At 52.9% G+C, this 27,971-nt stretch overlaps 1 protein-coding gene across 2 annotated transcripts; it reads left to right on the top strand.

Annotated features, from left to right (window-relative positions):
• Positions 1–5: 5 nt before the first annotated feature.
• On the top strand, positions 6–27,957 carry PLEKHM2 (pleckstrin homology and RUN domain containing M2). Of its 2 annotated transcripts, XM_075027650.1 has the most exons (20): positions 6–372; positions 12,585–12,691; positions 12,839–12,948; positions 13,888–13,987; positions 14,519–14,606; positions 15,115–15,301; positions 17,412–17,471; positions 20,155–20,389; positions 21,561–22,340; positions 22,604–22,673; positions 22,761–22,851; positions 23,183–23,247; positions 23,615–23,703; positions 24,344–24,476; positions 24,565–24,755; positions 25,055–25,120; positions 25,625–25,784; positions 26,019–26,198; positions 26,283–26,399; positions 26,773–27,957. In XM_075027650.1, exons 1-20 carry the CDS (start codon positions 313–315, stop codon positions 26,908–26,910), a joined length of 3,027 nt encoding a protein of 1,008 aa, XP_074883751.1. In that variant the 5' UTR covers positions 6–312; the 3' UTR covers positions 26,911–27,957. The 2 variants fall into 2 exon arrangements, with proteins under 2 accessions (XP_074883751.1, XP_074883750.1); XM_075027649.1 differs by lacking the exon at positions 17,412–17,471 and having other exon boundaries at positions 180–372.
• The last annotated feature ends 14 nt before the right edge of the window (positions 27,958–27,971 follow it).

The raw sequence follows: 27,971 nt of genomic DNA, 5'->3' as shown, positions 1-27,971 counted from the left end.
AGTTCCTGGCGGAGCACGGCGCCCGTCACGAGTGCGGCCCCGCTCCGCTCCGCTCCCTCCTCCCCGCGGGGCCCCGTTCGCCTCCGCGCCCGCCGCGGGGGGCCCCGGCGCGGTCATGGCGCGCTGAGCGGCGACGGAGGCCGCCACCCCGCAGCCGGCGGGCCGGGCCGGGGCCGGGCCGGGGCAGCCGGCAGGACGGAGCCGGCCGGCGGGGGGCGGCGGGGCGGCGAGCGGGCCCGGCGGACGGGCCGGCACTCGGCCTCCGCCGGGCGGGCGCGGCGGCGGGCGACGGCGACGGCGGGCGGCGGCGCCATGGAGCCGGCGGAGGTGAAGGACCGCATCCTGGAGAACATCTCCCTCTCCGTCAAGAAGGTGGGTGGCGGAGGGGCTTGGAGACGCCACCCCCACCCATTTCTGACAGGGATGTGGGGCTGGGGACCCCCTCTGCAAGGGCTGGGGGCCTGGGGGAGCCCTGGGGACCCCCTCTGCAAGGGCTGGGGGCCTGGGGGCAGCCCTGGGGACCCCTCTCTGCAAGGGCTGGGGGCCTGGGGCAGCCCTGGGGACCCCCTGTGTTGTGGCTGTGGGCCTGGGGACAGCCCTAGGACAGCCCTGGGGACCCCCTCAGCTGGGGCTGGGGGGCTGGGAACAGCCGTGGGGACCCCTCTTGCCCTGGGGTGTCCCTGGGGACTGCTTCTGCCTTTGGCTGGCGGACACTCCTGGGGACCCCCAGACACACACGACCACCACCAGAGATGTGGGGCTGAGGGATCGTCCTTAGGGACTGCCCTGCCTGAGGTGTGGGGCTGGGGGACAGTCCCTGGGGACCCCCCACCCCACCCAAGGTAGGGGGCAGGGGACATGCCAGGGACACTGGGACGCTCTTTGGGACAGGAGTATGGGGTCAAGGACGCGCTGCTGTCCACCCTGCCAGAGGCAGGGGAGACCTTTAGAGATTCCTCTGTGTGCGTTTAGACCCCCTGTGCTGGGGATGTGAGGTTGGAGGCATCCTTTTTGCTGGTGCCATGGGACACCCCAGAGGCACCCCTGGGGGTCTGGGGTCACCCCCTGGCCCACCCTGCCAAAGGGACACTGCCAGGGTCACCCCCAGGAACCTCTGTCTCTGCTGGTCAGGATATACTGGGGTTACCCCTTTTCAAGGGGTTTCTTTCTCCTGTGGACAGGACTGGGGGGATCCCAGGGGGATCCCTTGTCCTGGGACCGTACGGTGGGGGGATCTGGACGAGTCCAGTGTGAAACCTTCTTTCCAGAGGTCCTCCCTCCAGGCAGGTGTATGCCATGGGTTGGCCATGCCCTGGTCTGAGCCCTCAAAACAAGGGCTCTGAAGACATGTCTCATCATACCTCATCTCTCACCTTGTCCTTCTGCTTGCCCCTCGTTTCTCCTTGCCCCTCAGCATCTGCTGCCAGTGAGAGCATTTCTTAAAGCCCATCCCTTTGGTGGGGAGCGTCTGCATGCTGGCATGAAGGGGACCAGGACACTGGAGTCTGTTTGGGACAGTCACAGGCATGAGTTGTAAGGACATGCTGGAAGTTTTGGGTTGGGCCACATGTCCTATCTGCTCCACATGTGAGCTCCAGCTGTGTTTGAGAAAGAACACAAGCTCTGTTTCAGGAGGTAAAGGGAGTCTTGTTACAGTTTTCATCCCAAGTTTTGGGGGAAAGGAGGCTTTCTGGACGTGCTGACATTTCTCTAGTTGTTGGGTTTCTGCTGCCTTATAGAATTGGAATTTTCCTGTGATCTGCAATGTGTCCTGACACAGATTCATCCATGAAAACTTGTCTTACAAAGACTATCACATGAATTCCCAGCACTATTAAGGAAGGAATGGCCTGACATTGCCTCTGGGACATAGGATGGATGTGCTAACCTCTCCCAGCCTTTCTCTTTTCTTCCATGGGTGACCCTGTCCTCTGGTCTCTCACCTTTCTGTCCTCTAAAAATTAAGGATAATCTTTTATCTACATGGAAATCAGTGGATGTTCAGCCTGCTCCAAGCTCTGTTACAATGCTCTGCAGTGCTACTGCCTCAGTTTCCCCATATGTATAAGGATATACTATTTCCCACACAGGATTCATTGGACATAATTTATTTGCATTCAGAAAATCCTTAGGGATCCCTGTTGGTAATGCTATAAAGTCAACATGGTGGTTATTTTAATTGTTATCATACTTGAACAGGACTCATCAACTACAGCTTTGCCTTGATCTGCGTCAGTCTCTGTCCGTCTTGGTCCAGCGGGAAAGAGGGATTTGGGGATTTTTCAATCCTGCCTCTTTTGCTTTCTTGTTCAGAGCAAGAAAGCTCAGGGAAACATAGGAACTTCAGTGAGACTTCAGGCTGACGGACTTATTTATACCATCCCAGTGAAACCAAACTCAACCCCATGGTGAAAGTCCCAATGCTGGCACATCCCTGCTTTTTACCCCCGGGATGCAGTTCTCCTTCCTCAGGGACATCGGTCCTCTTCAGCTATGGAGCAGCTAATTTTTCCCAACGCTTCCCTGCTCAAGTCCCTGATTTTTCTCTTTTTCTTTGCGTTAGGGGAGGAGTAAGCTGGTAGGTTTGGGGAGCAGGTACACCCTTCCCACGCCCTGGCTGCGTGCTGGGAAATCCTGCTCTCGTTCATCTTCCTCTCCCTACCTCTGGGTCCATCTTGACTAACTCCTCGTTGCAGGGATTGTGTCATGGGACGTGGAGGAGTTTTCCAAGTCTTGCCTCTGATTTCAAAAGCTTCTTTGCTGCGTAGTTTGCTTACTCCTTACTTCCACCGTCACTACAGGTTTGAGTTGTAGAGGGTTTGAATGTGTTTGTGGTGGCGTGCTCACCTCTCCACACTGCTTTTTGGCCAGATGATGATAGGTTTTCTTTTCTCTGCTTCAGACCAAAAGAGGAGTTTGTGGACTCTCAGCAGTCAGTGGACTGCAAGTCAGATGTTATTTTAGAAGACAGCCAGGACTAAACCCCATCTCCAGACTGGGTAAACTGGGACAAACCACCACTGAAGGCTGAGGTACCTGGTTACGATGTCAGGCTTTGAGTACCAGCAGCAGAAAAAATACCTTATTTTCACTGAGTAGCCCAGGGAAAACCATCTGGACGCTTGTCAGCTTCCCTCTGCTTCAGATGGGGAAGGCAGCGAGCAGCAGCACAGCCCTGGGCAGGGTTTGTGCCACAGAGACCTGTGGCTGGGACTTTACCTGGCTGTGACTTCAGTTTCTCCAGGGTGCTTCTGAATTTCAGGAGTGGGAGGTCAGAGCACAAGCAGTGAGTAAGTTCTGTACAAATGGACAGCAAAAAAAGTGCTTCAATTCCAAGCAAATTCCTCAAGCCTCAGTGAACAGGACTGGTTTTATCTTATTTTCCTAGGAATATATGAGGGACAGAGTACAGCTAGAAAAGGCAGAGATGCAAACCTGCTTGGAAAGGGTAATTATAATCCTGTGGGTTTCTCTGTGTGATACCCAAGTGCTGGATCTGCCCTGTTCGCGTTCCTTACCCACATCTCAGAGATCAGCAGGAACTTTGCTATTGGCTGCAGAGGTGTGAGATCAGACCTCAACTGCAGAGAGAGGCAGAACATCTAATTTAGACACCCAGTAAATTTTCCCCTCCAGCTGGAGCAATGTCAAGAGGCCGCTGCTCTTGGTGGCTTCAGGAGAAGTTGGGAGAGCTCAGCAGTAGTGAGTTGGGTCCCTACTTCAATTCCAGCACAGATCCAAGGGAACTGTGAGCATGGTGTTGATTTCCCATTTACAGCTTGTCCTCTCTGTCCTCCCTGGGAGATGTAAATTAATTCAGAGCGCGATGCTCTCTGCACAGTGACGCTGTGGAGCTCATTACTTCTGTCTTATGACTGTTTCTTCTCCCCTTTCCCATCCAGTGCTCCCTCACCCTGCTTTCTGCTAAGAGGGCTGTGCTCCAGCACAAATTACTATGCAAATTGATGCCTAACCCTTATTTTTTTTTAAAGAATTTGGCCTTTATTGAGGCAGAAGGCTGGAGGTGGGCATGTTATGGCTCAGTGTGCATTCACCGCTTTCTGTGCATCCTCTCCTAGTGGGGAGCAGACCCTTGTTCAGTCAAGTGCTTGTTTTCCTCTAGGATATATTACTGTACGTGGCAGCAGTGGGATGAGAGCTGCCTCCTGGTGCCTCCCAGTTGAACTCTTGCCGTGACAGGCATGCTAGAAATGCCAACGGCTTCATATCCATCCTTGGCCAACCTTCTCCTGGTAGCTAGAAGCTATCACAGGTGACCTGGTCCTGGGTAGCGTAGATGTTTTGTATTCTCTTGTTGGATTTCCATGCCCTCCTGGACATTGCAGTGGGTTAAGGAGAGATTTATTGCTGTCTTGCTTGTGATTAGGTGGCGAAAATGCAAAGTCCTTAAACAGTTGCTGGCAATTCTAGGAGCTAAACTTAAAATCAGAAAAGAGATCAGAATCCAAGATTTTGGGGCTCTTGTCTGTTTTTCAGGCTTTCCTACTGGCTTTGAAGGGCACACATTCCCATGAACTCTAGAGCAGCTGATCCTTGGTCCATGTCAATCAGGTGGAGCAACGTTTTTTGCCGATGTTGCAGGAGTTGTTGCCAAAAGCTCTGGCTCTGTTCCGTTTATGCATGACTTTGGGAAGGTTTCTGCTTCCCCCATAGTGAATTAATACTGTACCTTTTCTGCCTGTCTCGGGATCAGAGTTTTAGCCCTGTACCATTGAAATGCCTTTGCAGTCTCCCAGGCTCCCTGAACTCTGGCTTGCAACACCTCTGCTTCTGCACGGTGAGGGAGGGTAGATTTGGGGATGGCTTTGCGCCCCCATGTCCTGGAGAGGAGCAGGTAGCGTTGGAGTGGAGCATCCCTCCTCAAATCACATAAGGAACATGCTCATCTCTGGCTGGGTACATTTATTTAGCCCAGCTGCTGTGACACAGAGATAGCAATTCTGGAGATGTGAAAATAGCCAAATAGCAACCTTGCCTTCTGCTTCCCGTTGAGGGACACCTCGCTGGTGCTAAGACCACAGGGGTTTTTATCTCTGCCAGGGTATTTCCTCTCACTCATGTTTGCTCCAGTCCACATCCGTTGTTGCTGCAGGGGGCACGCAGCAGGGATCGACATTGGTACATTCACGCTGCTCCCCTGCACAGTCCTGGCATGCCCCTTTACTGCAAGTACCAGGTTTGCCAGCTGCCTGAAGCCTGTGGCTGAAGCTAGCAGCAATCTCACGGAGCTCATAAGTCGGCCTTGAAGACACAAGGTCACTCAGGTGCTTTTAAGAAGTCTACGAATGCTTGCAACTCTGACACTGCGTATTTTGGTGGTACTCTAAGGGCTTTGCCACTGTTTGACGAGCGAACAAAGCTGTTTGCTGTGGTTCTGCTGGGAGCGCAGCTATGTATTTCTTGGGTTGCCCCAGTATTTCAAGGTTTATCTCTTTTTGGAAATTCTTATTGCCTCTTCCTGGTACAGGTCTGGTGATGATATGAGGTTTGTTGTCCACAGTTGCAAGAGGATTGGATTCTGCGGGTACCTAAACTGGTGTTTGTCTCTTTATACCCACGGAAGGCATTTCTCAAGATCAGCTGTGGATCTGCTGGCGGACAAGGCTATGATAGCCTTTTGGGGAGAAAAAAGTCCCGTTTGTCCTACCACTAACACAAAGCATTTCGCTGGGAGAGCAGTTAGTTTTGGAGGCTCAGTTTTGGCAGTGGGTTTTGTACGAGGAGAGGAAGCAATGCCTCAGAGCCTCTCTGCGTCCAATTGCACAATTTCAGTGGCTGTTGAGTGATTTCAACTTTCCCCACTTCTGATATCCTGGTCCAAGAGGAGTAACCGAAATAACTGCAGGCCAGAGGACTTGGTCTACGGGGAGAGATTCAAAACAGCAAATGCCCAGCATGTGAGTAAGCAGCAGCTATCTGGGAGAGCAGCGCTGTTACCAAGACTTGCAGGGCACAAGCACCTCGTGCTTACTTGTTTTTGGTGTGTGTACCAACTGGACTTGGTTTTTTCTTCCATGAAATCTGTTTTTTTCTGATGTGCCGAGCATGTGACCTTTCTGTCTGCCTTCAGTTAGCACAGGGATCCTGTTCCAAAGCAGCCACATGCTTGTACCCTGCTCCATGCGCTCTGCTCACCATGACAGAGGAGCAGGATGCTCCCTGTGACTTGCAAGCAAGTGTCACCGCTGGAAAAAATCCTGTCCTTGGCTGAGCCATGCATGGGTCCAGCCTGCTGCAAAGTTTGCTGCTTAGAAATAATGAAGAAAAGCCCTGGAAAAGCCTTGGGAGTGTGGGAGCTGATAAGTGTATGTGTCCCAGGAGGTGACAACGTTGCAGGCACTGGACTGCAAATGCTTCAAAGCTCTGCGTTTCCAGCCATTGAGCATCTTTGCTATGGATTTCACCTTCACCTGTTTCAGGCTCCTGTCTCTGCGCATCACAAGCACACTCTGTTTCTCTCCAGGCTGCTCCAACATTACTTGTGCCTTCAACAGGCTGATGCTCGGAGCATGCCGATGTATTTCATCGTGAAAGCCACAAGACCCGGGCGAGGCATATCGAGTCTGGGACGGGAAGCTGGGCGCTGAGTCCGGTGCTGGTTTGGAAGCTTGTTGTAAGAAATGTTGCATCAGATCATGTATGCAACCTCCAAAACGTCCTACTAGAGCTGAAGTTTTAGGGCTTGGTGTTATACAAGTGTACAAGAGAGAATAACACCCCTGCCTTGAAATTCAGCCTGCTTTTTTGGGTGGTATGGAAGACTAGGAGTTTTCCAGGCAGAGTGGTTCAGCCTCCTCTTTATCCATTTGCCATTGAATGTCTGTACTCCCCTGAGCAGGTACGAGAGTGCTGGTTGCTTCTCCTATCTTCTTATGTGTCTGTCCTGTCCCTTCACTTTGCTTCTTTCCTTGGGATTGAACTGTCATCGCCTGCATGGGACAAGGTCAGTCTCCTGCCACCTCTTTTTGGTGCTCCCTGGAGCTCCAGGCTTGCTCCTGAGGGTGCTCAGCTGCGGGTGCAGCCCCAGACTGAGTGCCAAGACCCAGAGCTGGCTTCTTAATCAGCATTTTTTTAAATCACGTTGTTAGGCAGCTTTGCAGGCTGCATTCGCAGGAAACCATGTGAGTTTGCTCTTGCTGCAGAAAGTTATTCTGGCTGTGCAGTCTGGTAGATAACGTGCCACCATCCTTGTCCAGTCGTGCAGCGTGGTGGAAAAGCAAGTGCTGGGAGCAGGGTTGGGAAGGGTTTTGGGTCTAGCAAAGGGTTTGCATCTCCAGCTGCCTGCCTGGCTGGCTCACGAAATACTGCCCTCAAAGAAAACCACCTACCTGATAGCTTCGAGAAGGTGTCTTTCCAGCTGCTGGGGAAGACGATGAGAGGACAGGAATTTAGGCAGAACAAAGGCTGCTGCAGTTTCTGTTATGTTTTGGCTCTCCGCTTGCTGCTTTGTGGTACTGCTTTTGTTTGCATTCCTGCAGCTGGGGAAAACCCCTTGCCAGTCCGTGTGCTGTGGGTGGGAAACCGGGTTTTGAAGCGCCTCTTGCCTTTCCCATACAGCGAGCACCATGGTTAGGGAGCTGGAGGAATGCAAAGGATGCCCGACTGGGCTGTTTGCTTTTCTTTCACCATGTTTGCCCTGCCAGGGAAATACCAAGCAGAACAAGAGAAATGAACTTGGTGTCAGAAAGCTGCTCATCAAACATCTGCAGGCCAGATTTACAGAGGGGAGATTGAGACTCGATTGGGTTGTGGCCAGCTGCGAACAGGTCAGGAGACTGTATTTCAGTGAAGTTCTAGAAATACTGGAGAGCTTTCAAAGGAGCATCACAAGAGTGATTAGATTTGGAGAATGGACTTTACAGCATGCCTCCCCAGTGACTGTTTGTTGGCATCCCTTGCAACACAGCAGCTTTGCAAATGGGCTGGGAGAGCTTCACACTCTTTGAGAACCGCTGCAATTAGTAGGTTATAAAATTGTGCAAGGAATAGCCTTTCTCATGCATGCCAGCGTGGGGTGTGGTGTATCACTGCAAAGAAAAAAATCAATTTGTGATTGATAAATGGCAATTAAATCCACCTTCTCCTCAGTGGGGATGAGGTGTGATTGTTAGGGGTGCAAACCCCGTCTTTCCCCCTCCCCCCACCGTGCAAACCAGCTCTCTGTTCCCTCTGGATAAACACCTTTCTGCTCTGCTTTCTTCTCAAGTGTGTTTAACTCGCCAGCCTCAAGCGTTTGGACTCCGCAGGAGCTTTTGTAACCAGTTCGCCAAAGCAGGTTTTGTCCCACACTGTCGCAACACCGGTGCTCAGACCCAGTTGGAGCTGCAGAGTGGTGTCGGTGAATGGCGGGGATGCCTTCTGCATGCTGACGGTGCTTATTTTGGCCGCAGGAATGTCTATAAATAGCCCAGGGTCAGGGCTTGAGGCATTCACTGTGCCCCACATGAGTCCTCCATCCAAGCCAGCTTCAACCCTTCCTTCTGGTTTTGGAGCATAGAGGAGACGAGGGGAAGAGCATGTCTCCAGAAAACCCAGAGATGAGCAGTGTCGCATTCAGTTAATGCTTTTTAACCTTATTGCTTGCCTCCTTCCTGATTTTCCCTGGCTCCAGCCCGGCTCACTGCCCAGGTATGTCAGGGAGCTGCTTTGTGGATGCTTCATAAAGTTTGGTCACCACCTCCCAAACAGGTCTGTCTACCACACTGTGATTAGGGAGAGGTTGGTTTCAAATTATTTGTTTGCGTTTTATAGCAGTTTACAGGAGAGAGGTAAACACTTTGTATAAATGCTGTTTTTTCAGGGCAGTGCTACATCATTTCTGCCTGTGTGGCACGATCAGGGTCAGATGCTGGGACCGTCCATAGTCTGTGCCTCTGCTCCAGGATGCTCATGGTCGTAATTCCTACAGATTTCCAGCTAGGTGGATCTTGGAGCAAGTGGGCCTGTTTTGGGAAACAATGCAACTGGATTTTGTTCCCCAACTGAAAAAGCTATTTCACCATACCTTTCCTCCTTGTGCGTCTTCACCTTTCTTCCCAAACCAGAAATGCCTTCCCATCAGCTTTTGCAAATCTCAGCCTTTCCCCAGCCTCGCTGTAGGGATGACTCCATCCAGGAGATCCTGAGGCTTGTTCGGTCTTGTTTCCTCCCTGGACACGTGGTAGTTCGTCAGGGATTCGCCTGGCCAATCTCTTTTTGGAGCTTGTTGTGCTCCAGCAAGCTGTGGACGTCCTTCGCTTGGGACTGTAAGCCATTGGCCGTGTTTATTTTGGAGGGATGCTGGAAAAGGCACCGTCCCTTGATGCAGCACCATACGGGGAACATGGTGGCACATCTTTGTCCATGCGGGTAGGAGCGAGTTCTTGGCACGCCTCCCTGTGACTGACAGCTCCTAAAATGCCGTGACTCGGAGTGCCCGAATCCAAATCCAAAACTGCTGAGTGCGTGTTTCCTGCTCGCAGGGTCCCACGTGCACAGGGCTGGCGTGACCCCATGACTCTGAGCAAAGCACAGTCACACCAGCTCATCCTCTGGCTCCTGATGTTGCAGAGGGGCAAACTTGAGCCTTTTGGGGTAGGTTTGCTCTGGACATCGCTATGGGCCTGGGTTTTCCAGCCGCCTCCCCAGGAAGAGGCTGCAATGCAGGGGAAGCTGGTTTGCACAGAGCAGGAGGCTGCATGCTCCTTGCAGAGCAGCTGAAAGTAAGACCAAGCTTTAATACAACACAGGAAGAGTCCTTCAAAACCTAGATGCCTTCATAGGGGCAAGATTTGGCTTTTCTAGGGAAGAGAAATCTGTTTTTCAGAACTTCCCTGGTGCTTCTCCATGTTCAGAGATGTTGAGATGAGACAACCACTGTTTGCTAACAGTTTGTATTCTCTGATGACGGGAGCAGGTTGGTCCGTGTAGCAACACAGAGCGTTAGGAGCTGTGAACTGGCTGCAGGAAGGACAGTAACAAAGATCCAAGTTATTTTTGAAGAAGGAAGGAAAGAAAAAAGAGGAAATGCTTCTATTTGCTCATCTCTTTCACTGCCCAGGCTTGGAGTCTCTCTGTCATGGGGAATTCTTCCAGTCAGTGGCACAGACAGGCTCCAAGTTCCCTCCAAGATGACCTCCCTGAGCAGTGTGTGCAGAGCTGGCTGAGTGGCTCCTTGGTTTTAGTGGTAAGCTAATGTAGGGCCTGGTTATTTTTGTTTTCCCCTAGCTGTCCCCCACAGCTGCATTTTCTCAAGCCAGCACAGAGCCTGCAGAAACACCCAGGACAGTAACCCTCCTCCGAGGGTACCCCAGCTCTCTGCAGAGGCAACAGCCTGCTTGGGACAAGCCGGGGAACTTCTGCCTTCAAATCCTGGCTTGTGTCCCATATGGCAGGGGCTTTGATTCCTGCCTCAGTTTCCACCAAAACCGGATATTTTAGTGAGCTCCAGACAGCTCTTGGAGAGCAACCTCTGTGTCTCCTCTGTCTATTGCTAGAGGGTTAGGGCTCTAAATTGTGACTTTGTTTCTTCCTCTAGTGTCCTCGCTGCAGGAGTAAGCTTAAAACACTGGCTGCAGGTAGCTCCTGAAATAGTTCTTGAATATTGGATTTTAGGGCATTCTTCTCCTTGCTTGGGTCTGGGCTGCCTATTAATAGGGTAGATCTTCTGAGACGGCTTCCTCCCAAAAATGGGTAAGAGCTGCTGAGCTGAAACACTTTGGGTCTCACCTGGGTGTCATGAAAAAGTCTGTGCATCACTGGAGCATCCACGGGTGGCTCTGCAAACAAAACCTTATTGCGTATTTCCTTCCCCAGGGGATTTACCTTCTCAACTAGACAGGACAGGGACCGGCTGAGTTGTGCTGTGCAATCGGATGAGGGAATTTGGCTGTGATTCTTCGGGCTCAGCAGTTCGTTCCCACGTAAGGGCTGGGACCTGCTCCATGCAGGAACATGCCTGGCTCTCCCGTCTTACCCAAGAGCTACAGAGAGAGTCAAGGTCTTCAAGCTAGGAAGGTGTTGGAGCTAGATATATTCATATTTTTAAGAGGGTTGTTGGGAACAGTTCCCCAGGGGCTGTGAGGTGTTCTCTGTCCTCCTTGATAACTTTTACATTGAGACTGGATGATTTTCTAAAGGAGCTTCTCTGGCTCTAGTAATAATTCAGGAGGAGAAACCAGTTTCTGGGAAGAGGTCAGACTTGACAAGCACAATGCTGTCAAGTTTTTGTCTTTTAATTCTACCATCTAACTGGTGAGGTTTGGCAAAGACTTATTGTGTCACCAAAATAACGTACATACAGGTGATGCATTGTTGTAGCTCAGCTGAATTGTGCTTGCTTGTCACCAGCCAGAGCAAATAAATGTGGCATACACAGCTGAGATTACATCCTGGGTGAGTAATCTCCCTGCCTGAATGCCAAGTATGTGTGAGACGGGGACCTAAATAGATCTGTAAGCTCCAGGGGCAGGAGGAGGCTGGTGGGTCAGCTGGGAAGGGATACAGGATTTGGGTGGTAGGGGAGATTTCTAGGATTTCTAGCAGGTTTTGCAGAAGCAGAAAAGCAATTTATGCTGTGTCGAGCCTCCGAGGGCTGCTGTCAGCAGAGCACAGGGCCAGCACTGTCTTCAGAGCTAACTTTGCGGCTGTGAATGGGTTAACCGAGGATGAGTGAAGCTGTCCAGGTCTTTGAGAAAGGGGCAGCTACATGAAGTGACACATTGTAGTGATGTAGCCTCCCCCCTGCCGAGGAGGCAAACGACTTGGAGATTAATTGAACTGCCTTTCTCTCATATGCACGTGCCTCCATCCCTATCTGCACTGCTGGCTGCCCTCTGCACCCTCCAAGTCCCTGCTGCTGTGTGGCCAGGCAATCCTTACCAGCCTGTGTTTGAAAGTCTGGGGCAGTTCTCGACTGCCTGGCATCAATACCCAGCATCGTGGTGGTTACTCGAGCTGCCTGTAACAAGAAAACCTCTGTCCCTTCCCAGGATGCTGAAACTGTGCTGAGATTTCACACAGATTTAGCACAGAGCACACGTGCTGCAAGAATGAAGCTCCTGGACTCAGAGCATCTTTTATACCTGGAAGCAATATCTCTCACCAACCAGGGTTTCCCATGGCAAGACCCTGAGACCGAGGAGGGGACTTGTCCATGGCAGAGCCAGAAACAGAGCCCAGAGCTCTCATTTATTTCTGTTCTGAATGGCTTTGCGATGGCTGCACCGCTGCAGAGGAACCACCAAAACCCCACTGTAATGTTGGCTGTAAAGGAGGAGGCTGTCCAGCTCAGCCCACCTGCTCAGCCAACAGGGAAGTTGGTTGTGCAGCCGCAGCCATGCTGCTGGTATGTCTCTGAAAAGTGCACAAATCTTTGTGGGTGAGGTTCTCCCTATGAGTTACTGCCTTTAGGGCAGTAACTTGAAATCAATTGCTACACCCTGTAAGTAACCTGCATCAAGGTCTAGCAAGCTGAGAGATTAAAAAAAGCTATTTAATGCTGGCTGTGAATGTTGGCATCTCCATTTGCCTCCTCAGTGGGCTGTAGAATGGAGTTTCAGCCATCCCATCTCTTCTTTTTGCAGCTGCAGAGCTACTTCGCTGCCTGTGAAGACGAGACGCCAGCCATCAGAAACCATGACAAGGTCCTGCAGCGGCTCTGTGAACATCTGGACCATGCTCTGCTCTATGGGTAAGTGTGGAGCCTGCTGCTGGGATGCTTTTCACTGTGCTTTGGCTAGCGTGTAGGCTCAGAATGGAGAAGCCATCTAGGCAGTAACTGGGATGGAGATAACAAAGCCTTTGCTTAACCTTCCTCTGGCCTTCTTTCTTCTTCCAGCCTGCAAGATCTTTCCTCAGGCTACTGGGTGCTGGTCGTTCACTTCACCCGCAGGGAAGCCATCAAACAGATAGAAGTGCTTCAACACGTGGCCACCAACTTGGGACGCAGTGAGTATTTGCAGATGCTGCCCCGGCTCTGAGGGCAAACCTTGGTTTGGGAACATCTGGCAGGAGGCCCAGGAAGGTTGTGCTGGCCGTATGTTCAAGGGCTGGGGCTGCAGGCAGATTGAGGGAACCAGCGGGCAGCTCCCCACTGAATCCAGCTTGTCTTGGCCAAGGAGATGGGAGCCCTGGCATGATGGCTCTAGAAATAATTGCATCGTACCTCAGGATCAGGTGTTGGGGTCAGAGACATAGGCCTGCTTCTGCTGCTGTGAAACCAAAGCAATCTGCTGGGCTGTGCTCTTGGGAGAGGTTTCTGGCAGATGGGAGGCATCACCTCTCTCACCCCAGAATGTCTCACTGTAGCTGTCATTTGCCTGATGCTGCTTCTCCCCTGCTGCGAGTTGTCTGTAGAAGATGTTTGGGACCATTGAGGCCATTTTTGACGCAGGATGGTGCCCAGAGACCTCCTCTCTGCCTGATTATCCCACCACCCTTCATCTCCCAAGCCCTGTACCGGTGAGAGTGGAGCTGAGCACAGACTGCACCATCACCTCTCTCTGCACCGGAATTTATGTAATATCTCAAATTGCACCTGTGCTGATTTACAGCGATTGTCCCTCCATGTTTCCTGTCTTCTGATCCCTGCTGGAAATGCTAGCAGGGCTCCCATCTCACTAGAGAGACACAGTTATGTGCCTGCTTCTCAACCTGCTATCATGCAGTCTCTTATTCCCATTCCCACTCCAAATCATGAATCTGCCTCTTCATCTCCCACTGGCATTTTTCCTTCCAGATTTCCCCAACGGTCAGTTGCTCCCTTGAAATGATACAAACGTGAATGAACAATCTGATGTGTTTTAACCGATTTGTGTTTATTTCTAGCCTTGCTTCGCTTCTCAGATATTTCCCCACAGATAAATCTCTCTGCGGCTTTATTTTCAGGCCGGGCATGGCTGTACCTAGCCCTCAACGAAAATTCCTTGGAGAGCTATTTGAGGCTGTTCCAGGAGAATCTAAGCCTGCTGCACAAGTACTATGTCAAGTGAGTACCCCAGCTCCTTCTCGTTTGGGCACTGGTTGGCATCCCTTCTTGTCAGAAGCCAGCCCTAATTTGCCAGTGGGGAACAGTTGATCAGGCTCTGATTTTTCCTTGTGGGTTTTGCAGAGGTTTTACATGATTCATTTAAAGGTCCCAGATGTGGATGCAGTCATATATAAGCATCTCCCCTAGTTACTGCTTTTACTCCCAGTCCCAGAGGTAGCCTTTATATTCTTCCATGTTTTTCAAGAAGCTGCTCAGCTCTTGTCCAGGGACCCAGCTCTGGTGGACGCCTGGAAACGTGGCTGTAGGTCAGTTTGTGGATAGCACGTAGTGGATGCCCCGCTGCTCTGAGCCACACGCATCTGCCCTTAAGGTCTGCCATTGCTCTTAGGAGGTAAACAGCAGGCTTACAGCTCTGGGGCCATTTATACGGCAGCTCAGAGACACGCCACCAAGAAAACAGAGGGCGCTTGTAGCTGTTTCTTTTCTTTCCCACATCTCTAAAGCTCTTCTGTTTTATCCATGCTGCAGGAACGCCCTAGTTTGCAGTCACGATCATCTGACCTTGTTCTTAACACTGGTGTCTGGACTGGAGTTCATCCGCTTTGACTTGGATCTAGTGAGTGTTTTATCTGTTTCTCTCGGCTCTGGGAGCATGGGTATGGGGAGTCCTGGGTGTCAGAGGTCCCACTGCTTGGTCCAGAGTGTACCTTCTTGTTGGTCTTCCTCTTGTTCAGCTAAAAATGTGAAGCTACCACTTTTAGGAAAGGCTTTAGGCTAAGGTCTTTGGAGACCCAGCAATGGGATTTATTCCTATTGCTCAGTTATTCCTCTGCACTGTTCAGAAGAGGAAGGAGGCAGGTGTGGGGAAGCCAGCTGCAGGCAGACTGATGGGGATAAAGGAGCTGAGCTCTGCAAGTGTGGTACAAAATGCTGGCATCCCTCCAGGTAAACACAAAGCCACTCACTAACCCTCGGTGTCGCAGTGGAGCCGCTGGGTTTCCTCTGAAAGGAGGCAGAAATGGACAGTCAGAGGACATTCAAGGACAGTCCCATCGTTTCGACTGTGCTAGTAGCTGTGTGCAGTGACTCAGAGCCTGACTCACCCCATGCTCTCTTCTCTGCAGGATGCTCCTTACCTGGATCTGGCCCCGTACATGCCAGACTACTACAAACCTCAGTACCTGCTAGACTTTGAGGACCGCCTGCCCAGCTCTGTGCACGGCTCAGACAGCCTGTCGCTCAACTCCTTCAACTCAGTCACTTCCACCAACCTGGAATGGGATGACAGCGCCATCGCTCCATCCAGTGAAGGTCAGTGGTTTTTCGGAGATGGGTGTGGTCAGGGCTGTGTGTTCCCACATCCCCTTCGGCTGAGCTGCTGGACCGGATGAGGCACCAAATGAGGTAGCAAATGATGGGCTGGAAAAGACCAAAGTAAGAGACCCAGCAGTTAGGCTGTGAGTCTCTGCTGTCTTGCCTTGGGAGCTGCTGGGATTTAAGCTGTGGACAGTCCCCTTGCCTTGGACTGGGAGAGAAGGACTTTCCCTGCTGGTTACCTGAGGCCACATTTCCATCCTGGGGGGTGTGTTTTAGCAAGAACTGGAGAAATCTCCCCATGGAGTGAAAGCCGTGCCCATATCTGAATGTGGCTTCCAGCACAGAGCAGGTACGCAGCGCTGCAGAGGACCTTTTTTAACTGCTTATTTTGCAGTTCAGAGACCCATGTATGCTGGAGGTGGTGGGGAACAGTTTCCAGAGTCTTTTCACCATGTCTGCAGTCTGAGGGAGAGGCAGCCAGTGGTCTCAGATGTGCTGTTTTTTCATCTTTGTGCATCTGAACTTGAGCGGCCTGATAAGTTGTCATACTCGCCCCCTTACCCCTATCAGAGAGGGCTGGATGTTGTTCCTGATGAACTGAGAAGACACGTACCTTGTGCCTGCCCCCTTAACCCACTTTAGGCTGGAGCAGGGAGCTCTTATCCAGCACAAAGCATGTTCACATGAAGGAGCAGCTCTGCTGCTGCTGTTCCTAATCCAAAATATGTTGGCCCTGTTCCTTTTTTGATGTCAGTTTGAACAAAACAAGATCAGGAAATTCTGGAATAGATGGGGCGATGCATGCCGTTAATTGGATGCAGTGAATTCAGGACTGAGTCCGCATACAGATGGGACTCTGAGACAAGGGTCGACCAGTTGCCTTTTATATGCAAGATAGAAACTGCAGACATTAAAGATACTGAGGAGGAACAGCCCGGGATGGGCGTTAGCATCATTTCAGCAAAGCACAGCACCATTTTTGTCTCACCTACAGCATCTGCACTCATGCTGTAAGTGTGAAAGGATTTGCTTTCGGGGTCTATGCCAGACCTCCAGCATCCCAGGTAAGTTGGAGACAGCACGAGAAGCCTAGCAATAAAAGTCACAGGAAGAAGCTTCTCTGTCCCCAGAGGTTTGGCATAAGCAGCCGTTTCAGTACTTGCTGCACCCCCTGGGCTTGTATTCCTGTTCCTCCCTTAGCAGAACATGTCTTGCTGGCAGCACATCTCCTACCTGTCCCTATTGACTGGGCAAGAGGGTTCACTTGGGTTTGGCTACACTCTCCAGCCCAGCTGGTGGATGGAAGCTTAATGCTCAAGAGAAGAGGGGTTTGGAGTAGAGATCCAGGAGATTTTGGAGCTAGGTTTTGGTTTTGGTATCGTCGCAAGCTATTCCATGTGTCCGGACAGCAGTTGTGATCTGTGTCTCAGTTTCCCCACGCATAGAGGGGTTTGGTGCTGATGTAGAAATGCCGTCCCCTGTTGCGGGACCAGGATGGTGAAGGTGGAGCCCAGGAGGGCAGGCATTGTCGCTGTTCCTCTGGCGTGGAGGAATTTAACTTCAATAACTATTTCACTGCTCGTCATTTCAACAGGAGCATCTCGCTACCCTGGGAGTGTAGGTGGAGCTGGGGATTTTAGGATCAGAGGACAAGTTTTTTCCTTTAATCAGACCCCTGGCTTTGCAAACATTAATGAGCCAAACATCACAGTATCTATGGGAGGTAAGTGTGAAGTGGGGAAGCTGAGGCACAGAGTGACTAAATTCGTTCACAAAGGGGATCCCTGATTAGGTACATGCCACCGACTGTTTTTCTGTTTTAGCTTTCCATCAGCTTGCATAATGGGGCCTCCATCCTTTGCTGGTCCCGTTGTAGCTCCCATAACACAAACATCCAGCAGGAACAACCGTTAGTGCAGCTGGTTTCCATTTGCATCCATGTTCCCTAACTATTTTCTCATGCGTTTCAGATACCAGTGGAAGATTGTTTTGTTTCTCTCCTTTCCCATATCCCTCCCCAAATCCCCTTCACACTCTCCCCTGTCCCCCCTCCCTCCCCACTACTTGTATTTCTAATCCTGAGTTTTATCCCTCGTTTTTGTAGATTATGATTTTGGAGATGTCTTTCCAGCAATGCAGACCATGCCCAGCAGAGACTGGGAAGGTGGGACATACTCATCTGTTACAACATTTTGTTTTTCTCTCTGCATTGCTGCCACCTGAAGCTTGCTGCATGCTTCCCGGTTCATTTCTTTAACAAGCAACCACTACATCTTGATGGAATTCGGTAGAGACAGAAAGGAGGAGAAAAGATATCCCCCAAGGTGGGAGGTTTTGTGTCTCATCTGTGAGACCACATGCAAAGCTTTCCCCAACTCCTGGTGTATGCAGGCACACTCACCTGGCTGTATATCCTGGAGGGGAGGGATGTTTTCCTGCCTCTGACGATGCCTTCATGTCTCCTAAATGTGTCTGCCCCAGCGCTTGGCGTAGCAGATGTGAGGCTGGAGTTCCGAGTGCTGTTCTGTGGCTGCTTGATACGTTACGGCCTGTGTTGATAAAGGAGCCTTTATACCAGGTTACAAAAGAAAAGCTGCAAAATTGCCCCCGCCATGAAGCTGGCAGGCAGGGATCAGCAGCTGTCCAAAATGAGCCTGACCATGCCAGCTGACCTTACACTGTAGATTTCCTCTTTGGGGTGAAGCACACAGGGTGCTGATTGAAAAACTGATCCACCTTCATTGATTTCCTGAAAGCCCTGGAAGACAGCTGAATTAATTCTGCTTTCTTTAATTTTGGCCTTTTGCTGGGATTTATTTGGGAGGTTTTGTTTTCCTTGGACCCTGCTCTCCTCTGTCAAAACATCTCTCTTGAAGCCACAACATCCAGCACATGGCTGTGCTCAGTTTGGGTCACTACACTTCTTTTTTCTTTTTTTTTTTTTATTTTACCACTTTTAAAACCAACTTGTCCGCTATGTCTGGCCTTTATGGTCAAAAGCATGTGCCCATTTTAGAGGAACTTGTTCTCCTTCCTCCACATGCAGTCCCTGTGCATATCCTTTGCACATCACAGGAGTAGGAGACCTCTCTGCTTTACCCCTGGAGGAAATACACCCACGTTCTTTCCTTTGCAGCTAAAAGCTGGATGGAGCCTTGGGTCTGAATTGCCTTGGCCAGTAGCACCTGAATATTTGGGGAAATTCTGCCTGAATTCCATGTGGATTGCTCTTGGGCTCTAACACGCTCCCTCTCATCTTTCCTACCCCACGTGCAGAGATGCTCACAGAGACGATTTAACGTGTCCCCAAAGATTGAGTGTACACCTAGAGGGTACAAACCAAGTTTCCAAACCCAACACCCAGCGAGCAACGTAACCTTGGGTGTTGGGTGCAGGCTGGGAGAAGCCACGGGAGGCTGGGGCAGATCCCTCTGGTTTTTGGAGGCTTGCACGGCTCCTGTGTGCGGGTCCTGGTTGCAAAGCAGTGCTGGTGTGATCCACCAGTGCTCTGGGCTGGGTTACTGTGTGCTGAGCAAATCTCAGCTGTAGCAAAGTTTTCATCCTAACCCCCCCGCCAGCTTAGCTTACTGATGCATTTCTTGTCATTTGTACACAGAGCAAGAGGTTAAGAAATTTGGGAGAGTTCCCTGTTTTCAGCAAATGCATTTGGGGGTAAAATTCTGTATTTTGGACAGAGATTGTTTTGTCTCAACAGAACCAGCAGGGTTTAGGCAAAAGAAGTGACGTTCATTTTGGTGATGCAGGCTAGAAGCCTGGGGCTGAAATAGCTTTTAAACATTTTATTTTCCCTTTATTGTAGACATTAAAAATCTACCCGATTTACTTCCCTTGATAGAGTTCACACCCTCCACGCTGCAGGGCAGGCGCTTCAGCAGGAACAAAGCAGCATTTTGAAATCGGCCATCACAAAACTGCCTTTATTAGATTTTTTTTTATAAGAGGTTTCATTTTCCTATTCAAAACCTACGCCCCTGAATCAGACTGCCAGGGTTGTGGTTTCCTTCAGAAGGGGTCTCCCTGCCTCGTGAGAGGTTTCTAGCTGGCTTTGAAAATGAAGGGTGCTGGAGGAGAGAAGGGCATGGATAACCTTCCTTTAACCATGACTTTGTGGACAGATAACTCTGAGCATGAGTCCTGTAGCCCTTCTCTGTTGCTCGTTTTCCCTCTGAAGACTAACACGGGCCAAGTCAGTTGTGCCACAACCTGCCTGGGCAGCCTGCTGTCCTTGGACCCCCAATGAATGCTGTGTCCCCGCCTCCACCAGACTTCCAGCCCACCATGTGTGTCTCGTGCAAGCAGAGAAAAGCAGCTGGCTCCGTAAATCGCTGCTTTACGGGCTGGCTCTGTTTCTGCCCATCTAGCTGAGCGAGCATCTTCCTAAGACCCAGTCACAGGGGAGAAGCAGCAGTATGGGGCTGCAGCCTCGTTAGCTCGCTGTCATCTTGCTAAGGAGCGCCGTGGCCCCGAGACCCCTCAAGTTCCTTCCCAAGGACGCTACCTCTACTTCTTAATCCAGCTGCTGGCTCCTGGGTGACCAAGCTGTTATTTCCAGGCATCATCTAAATTGCAGCGGGAGCAAACTGCAGAACGATGCTGGGTTACGTGCTGGCCTCTCTGTCCCTCCTCGCAAAGAGCCTGCTGCCCGCAGCAATCTCTGAAGCTAAGCTGGTCCGACAGCGCTTTGCCGGTGCCCGGGTGGTGTCACTTGCGAGCAGTACAGTGACCATGTAGTGCCCCGAGCCCCCAGTGCACAGCTTTGCTTGATTTGACTTGATCCAGGTGCCCGAGCTGACGTTAATCCCGCTCTTCCCTTCTTGTCTTTGCAGACGGAGACCTCACAGACACACTCAGCTGCCCGCGCTCCACTGCCTCGGAGGCCAACGGCAGCAAGGCCTCCGTGAAAAGCCCAACACAGCGCTACAACCCCTTCAATGAAGAGAAGGCCGATGTGCCGTCCTCCACCGAGACCACGCCGGTGCACTCAGCTTCCCAGGAGAAGGCAGAAGCCACCCCTGAAGGAACAGATCAGTCCGAGAGCTGCACAGAGCTGGAGGTCATCAGGTAGGGACAGAGCTGCCTGGCCTGGAAACATGCCCCTGAGTGTCATCTGTCACCAGAGGTTGATGATGTGCCACCCCTTCTAGCCCAATGGAGACAGCAACTGTGGTGTAGTCTGGGGGTTTTATACCCCCAGACACCAACTGATGCTCTGTAGGTGTCAACAGAGCCGGTCCCTTGGGTCTGTAGTGCTATAGACTGCCTCAACATAAACAACTTTGCCTGACAGTCTGTCTCAGAGAGCTCAGAGGAAACCGTGAGCTTTTATTCGAAGCTTTCTCCAGCTGGTGGCAGGTTTGCAGCAACTCTGGGTCTCAGATCTTCTCTCCCGTCCTTCCTCTTGTTTGTCAATGAGCTGTGGCTAAACCTGTTGAGGGAGATGCCTCCGCAGACCTGCTGGCCTGTGTTTGACTCCTTGCAGAGGAGATCCCCAGGGGTCCCTCGGAGCCCTTAACCCAGACAGAGAGCTCAAGGCTCCGTCTGCTCACACCTGGGGAGGGGGGACACCCCAAAACCAGCCCAGCAGGCCTGTGCTTTACTCTTGCGCCCTGTTTTTCCTGGGAGGAGCAGAGGAGCTGGGTTACGTCACACCCAGCTCTCCAGCAGACATGAGAGAAGAGGAGCACTGTGCTCCCTTCCCAAACAAGTGTGACCTGGCAGCAGTTTGGGTGCCATGGGAGGCCTGAACACTTCCGCAGCCGGCATCCTGGTGTGCCGTTCGGCTGGAGCGGGCTCCGGCCTGCATCTCCCTCTTCTGGCAGATGGGGACATGGCATTCCCACATCCTCTTGGAGCCTTCTCCCTTCCCAGCATCTTGCTCTCAGACAGGGATTTCTCCCACATCACTTTAGCTCTGCATCCATTTGTGATCCCCTCTGCAGCCAAAGGAAGCCCAAGATGCTGCATCCAGCAGCCGATGCCTCTTTTCTTTTTTGGATAGGTAGGAAACAGTGCTCATACCCTGCTTTTCTTGTGACAGCTAGCGTGGAGTCAGGGACTCTATGTGGCCGCACATTGGGTGATGTTCTTGATATAAGGATTTCTCTGCAATAGGAAAATTGCAAAGGAAGGTTGTTGGGAAAGGGTGGGACCCCTCTCTAGGGGGTTGCAGACCCCTCTGCAAGTCTAAGGAGGCACAGATGAGTGACATCTCTATTGGTCTCTCACCATGCAGGTTAGCCAAGAAGAAGAAAACAGGCAAGAAGAAGAAAGCGAAGCCCGAGGAGCCGGTGAACACCCCTGCACCCATAGAGCCTGAAACCCAGCAGGCCAGTGGAGACAGTGGTGTAAATGGGCTGAGCGACAGAGAAGACCCGCAGAGAGATGATGGTCTCGCTGCCCCAGCTGGTGAACCAAGCCCAGGCGGGCAGGAGGAGGGTCGTGAGCGCTCTGCCCTCAGCCAGCTGGCTTTACGCATCCCTGAGATGAAGGACACGTCCATGGAGAGCGTGGGGCAGCCGCTGAGCAAGGTGATGGACAGACTCAACGGGCAGCTGGATCCCGGCGGCTGGAACGCCCCCCTCGAGCCTCCTGGGCAGTCCTTTCGGACTGGCACGCCAGGGGAGACCCCAGATGGATCGTCCTCTGGCGACTTTAGTGAGGGGATTTCAGCCCCCATGGACTTCTACCGATTTACCGTCGAGAGTCCAAACACTGCTGCACCAGGTGGTGGCCACCATGACACTCCAGGGCCTGGCCAACCGCCACATGTTTCTGGTAGCCCTGAGGCTCCTGAAGAAGAAGAAAGCAGAGAGGGAGAAGCAGTTGGGGCAGTAGAGGAGTCTGGAGGGGCAAGCGATGAACCCCAAACTGACCAGACAGAAACTGCCAACCCCCAGGCTCTCCATGAGCCGAAGAAGGAGCAGCCCAGCCCTTCCCCAAGCAGTGCTGAGGACTCTGGTGTGGAAGAAGGGCAGGGCAGCCCTTCGGAGCTGACCCATCCCTCCGAGTTCAGGTGAGGCTCGGTTTGCTCAGCAGGGAGAGCACCTTCCATACCATCTTGAGCTCAAGCTGGCACTTTTTCCTTTGTCCTCAGTTTGGGGGGCAAAGACCATCCTTTTCCAGGATGAAGATGAGGCACAAGGGGTCAGGAGGAGGAGGTCTTGGGCTGCCAACAGGTGCCCAAATCATGGACAAGTTCAATAAGGAAGGGGATTGCCTTTCCTGGACTCACCCAGCCCTGCATCTATGTCCATCCTCTACTGTCTCTCTTCACAGGGTGGATAACAACCATCTCCTCCTGCTGATGATCCATGTATTTCGGGAGAACGAGGAGCAGTTGTTCAGGGTAAGGTGGTCACCATTGATCTCCCACGAAGGACCAGCTCTGTGCCTGCATCAGCCACGGGCTGAGAGCTCTTTTCTCTCCACACAGATGATCCGAATGAGCACCGGGCACATGGAGGGGAACCTGCAGCTGATCTATGTCCTGCTGACAGATTGCTACGTGTACCTGATCCGGAAAGGTATCCCATCCCGACAGCCTCTAAACTCAGCTGCAGGGAGGGAGGCTTGCTTGATCAGTGGCTTTTCCATAAATCAGGGCACCATAGCTCACTAACTTCACTGCCAGTTCCTCCCAGTTCCCTTGTGTCCCCTGGAGAGGTGGCAGTCACAGTAGGGAGGTCAGGTTGACTTGTCCCCCAAGAAGCCCTGGGACACGTGCCCCGCAGCTCCGTGCTGCTTAGGACATGGCATGGTTTGCAGGTCTGTCGCTGCTGCTGTGCAGCAGCCTGGATCTGGGCAGCGCTGGGGTCCTTTGCCACCCTTCATGTGGCTCTTTGTGTCTGTGCCCAGGGGCAGCGGAGAAGCCATACATGGTGGAGGAGGCAGTTTCCTATAATGAGCTGGACTACATTTCGGTGAGTGCAGCCCGGGTCAGGTCAGCCCTCCTGGGCGGAGCAGGAGGTGAGTTTGGGGGTTGGTCCTCACCCCTCCAGCTGCAAGGGTGTCAGGAGCATCACGGTGGGGTGTTTTTGTGGGGTGCTCTGTCCACAGGGAGCAGTTTGGCCATTGAATCTTTGAGACTAGGAGAGTTAGAAGTGATCCCCCCTCAAATGCCACTTCTGCAGGTGCCCAGCTTGCTTGTATCTTCACATGGGCAGCAGAGCGACCGCTGACCTTCTCCTCCTGGGCCAGAAGCCAGGTTTTCAGCCCTGCTTCGCCACCCCTTGTCCCCCACCTGGTTTTCTTAACTACCAGCTTCCTTAACTACCCTATGTGGCACAGGTTGGGCTGGATCAGCAAACGGTGACTCTGGTATGCACCAATCGGAGGAAGCAGTTCCTGCTGGACACCGCGGACGTGGCTCTCACCGAGTAAGCAGGGACCGGGCGGCAAATCGTGGCACTTTCCTCCTGGGGTGCGGGACTTCTGGCCAGCACCTTGGACTCCCAGAGTGACTTGGGGAGTGCAAGAGACTCCAGTGACAGCTCTTCAGAACCAAGTCCTGCCACCAGTGGGGGTTTGGTTTGATGCCACCAGCTAAACCCTGCAGGCAGCTGGAAATGCCTTGAGCATGGATAAGTCCAAAGTATCTTCCCTGGATATACACAGCAGTCACCCTGTCCCTCGGGCTGACAGCCTCGGGGCTCTGGGCAATGCGGACTATGTGTCCTTTGTGTCATTTGGGATGAGTAGGGATAAGGTCTTGAGTTTCAAGGCACGTCCCAGGTGTCTGCATGTTGTCAGCTCAGGGAGGTGACCTCATTAGGGCCTGGATGGTCATACTGGGATCTGTGTTGGGATGGGTGTCCATCTCGCAGTCTCGCTGTCTCCTTCCTGGAGCTCAGACTTGGCAACTCCTGTCACCTTTGGTCTGTAGGTTGATTTTGAGACCCTCTTGTCTTCCAGACCAGAGGCCCACATTGAAGGGAAGCCCTTTCAGCATCAGAGCACGTGAGGGAGATGAGGGGCTGTTTGCTCCAGCCTCATCAGAGATCTCTGTCTCCCTCTCAGGTTCTTCCTGGTCTCCTTGAAGTCAGCCATGATCAAAGGGTGCCGGGAGCCGCCGTACCCCAGTATCCTCACAGATGCCACCATGGAGAAACTGGCACTCGCAAAGTTCGTGGCACAGGAGTCCAAGTGCGAGGTGAGTTTGGATACCGCAGCCATCACTACACGTGGCGGAGGCTCATGGGAGACACCCTCCCTTTGACCACTCCACCTGATTCTCGCAGGCCTGCGACGTGGTTGTGCGTTTCTATGGCCTCGTTCACTGGGAAGACCCCATGGATGAGGCACTGGGACCCACCAACAATAGCTACACCTCCACTGAAAACGCGGTCACCAAGGACGGTATCCTGCACTACAAGGCGGGGACCTCCTACCTGGGCAAGGAGCAGTGGAAGACCTGCTTTGTGGTGCTCAGGTGGGCACTGGGGCTATGGGTCGGAACTGGGGTCAGCCAGGGCTTGTCGGAGAAGGTGCTGGGACCAGTTTGCTGCCCAGGAGCTGCTTGGGAGATGGAGAGAACCCATCTTGTCACCTGGGAGGCTAAAGCTACCAGTTGTGGCTGCCCAGCAGCAGGAACGTAACCTCACGGGACTGCGTGGGTGGAGGGCAGGGCAGGAGTGGCTGTTTGTGCGGACCGAAGGCAGAGGGTGTTTGTGCAGTTGCCGGAGCCGAGCTGACTCCAGTTACCACCTCTTTCATCTTCCCAAATGGCAGCAATGGCATCTTGTACCAGTACCCAGACCGCACGGACGTCACCCCTCTGCTCTCCATCAACATGGGGTAAGTGGCTGGTAGGATGTGGCACCCAGATTTGGCGGGGATCTGAGGATCAGGAGCTCCTTGGGATTTTCAGGGAGGTGTTTCGGGGCAAAGTATGATTTAGTCCATGCTGCAGGACTCCCTGCTTGCTCCTGGCTGGGTACAGATGCCTATTTGCTTTGGCTCTGATGCGTGTAGATGGACACGGATGGGCTCATTTCCTCCTGGTTTTTGCATGCCGAGCCCACCCTCTGATGGGCAATTTGCCTCTGAAGGGCTGATGTACCCCTCAAAGAGCCACGCTGGGCAACCTCCACAAACCCACCATGCTCAGCTCCAGCTCTACCATGATGTGCAGAGACGGAGGCCATCCTTGGAGCAACTCTACGGGATGTCACAGATGGGAACGAGCACTTGTGGGGAAAAGGGGTGACATGCAGTGCAGGGAGGGCAGACGGAGGCTGTTTTCAGGCAAGCACTGGCCAGTCTGTCCTGCTGATCTCCATCCTCCCCCCTCTCTCCCAGCGGCGAGCAGTGTGGGGGATGCCGGCGCTCCAACACCACCGACCGGCCCCACTCCTTCCAGGTGATCCTGACAGACCGGCCCTCCCTGGAGCTGAGCGCCGAGAACGAGGAAGACATGGCGGACTGGATGCAGTACTTCTGCCAGGCTGTCTCCAAAGGGGTGAGCCAGGGACAGGCCCCCCAAGCACGGGTGCATTGACCCCCTCCTTCGCCTGGAGCCCCTTTGGGGCACGGCACAGCCCAGCCAGCAGAGCTGCCGAAGGGAGCGGGGATTTCTGGCAGGGATGGAGCAGGCAGTTTTCTCCTGGGCCAAGAGGGCTTCCCCGCGGGGCACCCCATGGAGATGGGGCTCCTTCATGCCAGATTTTAAGCCCCCCTTCCCCTCTCCATGCAGGTGATCCCCCAGGGTGTCGCCCCTACGCCTTGCGTCCCTTGCTGCCTCGTGCTGACGGACGAGAAGGCTTTCACCTGCCACGAGGACTGCCAGACAAGCTTCTTCCGCTCCCTGGGCACTGTGGAGCTGACGGACATCACCGCCATCTCCACGGAGGCCGGCAAGGAGTACTGTATCCTGGTAAGTGTGATGCTTTGGGACCAGCTGGCCTGGGGCTGGGTGAGGACCACAATGGTAATGCCCGGCCTCTCTCTTGGTGTTTAGGAGTTTGCTCAGGACAGCAAGCAGTTCCTGCCCCCCTGGGTCCTCTATTTTAGTTGCACTACAGAACTGGAGAGGTTTCTCTCGGCGCTGAACGCCGCATGGAGGAACATCTACCAGGTGAGCGTGCAAGGCTGTGTCACACCTTTTGTCTGGTCAGGAAAGGCGAACGGGGCCCTCCAAGGAAGGCGTGGGTGAATTTTTCCCAGTTTTCCCACAAAGGGCAGGAGAGCGATGGAGCTCCTCTGTGTCCATATAACTGTGGGATGTGAGATTCAGAGCTTGAGTCCCCTGGCAAGGCGGGCCATGAGCATCCAGGGTTGGTGAGGGGAGTGGGGAGGAACCTGGGTCAGCCCCGTCCCCCTCCATCACCCATATTTATGACACAGGTGATTTGCCCGTCTGTTTTTGAGGTGGTTTTACAACAAGGGGGAGAAGCGGCTGTTGTTCGTTCCCCTCTGGACTTAGCCACACGTGTGTGTATGTGTTTCAGGTCGACCTCCTGCACAAGGCCATTCTGGACGCCGCCATCAAGAAGAAATGCGAAGACGCTCAGAGCCTCATCGACAGCGCCTGGCAGCGCAGTGACAGCCTCTGCCGCGGGCGAGCGGAGCGGGACCCCTGGTGTTAACCCTAGCTGGGGGGGGGAAGGATGACTGATGGGGGCCCATTTTTGGAGAGCAGAACCTGTATCTGGCTGCCCCGCAGCCAACTGGCAACCCAAACCCTCCTGCCATCGCTCGGTCCCCACCAAGGAAGGTGCCTGCGGGCGTGGACCCCGTACCCCGTCCCCCACCATGCTCTCCACCGAGTCAGGGACGTCCAGCGCGTTTGGGGAGCCACCGGACGCTTCACCACGCTGGAGGCGAGGCCGAGCTCGGCCGCTTCCCTTGCACAGCTGTGCAGGCGAGCCTGCGCCCTCCTCGTCATCCAGCTGCCACGGGGCAAAATAATTTGCCTTTCATGGAATAATATCCCACTAGTAGTGAGGGAGTGGGTGGGAGCGGGGTGCGCTGAGGATGAGCATCCCCCCGTCGTGGCAGGGAGCGGGACCGAGGACTTGTTCATTTTAGAACAGGGTAGGGACGTGGAGGTGGCGAGATGGGAACACTAAATCGCTGCTGTGCATGTTTTCTCCTTGCTAATACAATCACCGAGTACGACACTGCTTCTCCTCCTTCTCCTGGCGTTTCCCAGGGCCGCGTGCCTCCGGACATCACAAAACCATTCCCCAGCCTGCAGCCTGTCGATGAGATTTGAGGCTAAGGAAGAAGGACCGGGGCCAAAAATTTGGCCTTAAATACCCCAGCGCCGTTTTAGGAGATCTCGGAAGCTGGTTTGAGGTTTGGACGCTGGCCCTATGTGCTGGGGGAGAGAAGAGATCGAGTCCAATATTCTTCAGGTGTCCTAAGGGACGTTGTCACATAGCTGCCACCGACCGTGTCCCCATCTTCTTGGCTCACTGCATCCGAGGCCAGCGAGGACCCGTCGCCGCTTGCCCTCTACAGCGAGCCCTTTGGGGCACAACCCCAGCTTTTAAATAATAATCCGAAGACCTTCTCATGTAATATATGTTCACGGGGCCTTTTTCTGGGAGGAAACGTGCGTGACTGAATGTATATGTATATACATCTGCTTCCTTTCCCCCTCCCCAAATAAATATTCATTGGTAACTCAAGATTTGGCCCTACA

This window comes from Buteo buteo, chromosome 5 (assembly GCF_964188355.1).
Source record: "Buteo buteo chromosome 5, bButBut1.hap1.1, whole genome shotgun sequence".
Lineage (NCBI taxonomy): Eukaryota > Metazoa > Chordata > Aves > Accipitriformes > Accipitridae > Buteo > Buteo buteo.
This window is presented reverse-complemented; position numbering and strand designations above follow the sequence as displayed.

Excerpts from the sequence above, each read along its gene's own strand:
- PLEKHM2 (XM_075027650.1), top strand. The coding sequence starts at position 313 with ATGGAGCCGGCGGAGGTGAAGGACCGCATCCTGGAGAACATCTCCCTC. Across the intron at positions 13,988-14,518 it reads CTGCACAAGTACTATGTCAA|GAACGCCCTAGTTTGCAGTC; the intron begins GTGAGTACCCCA and ends TCCATGCTGCAG. Across the intron at positions 25,121-25,624 it reads CTGCTCTCCATCAACATGGG|CGGCGAGCAGTGTGGGGGAT; the intron begins GTAAGTGGCTGG and ends CCTCTCTCCCAG.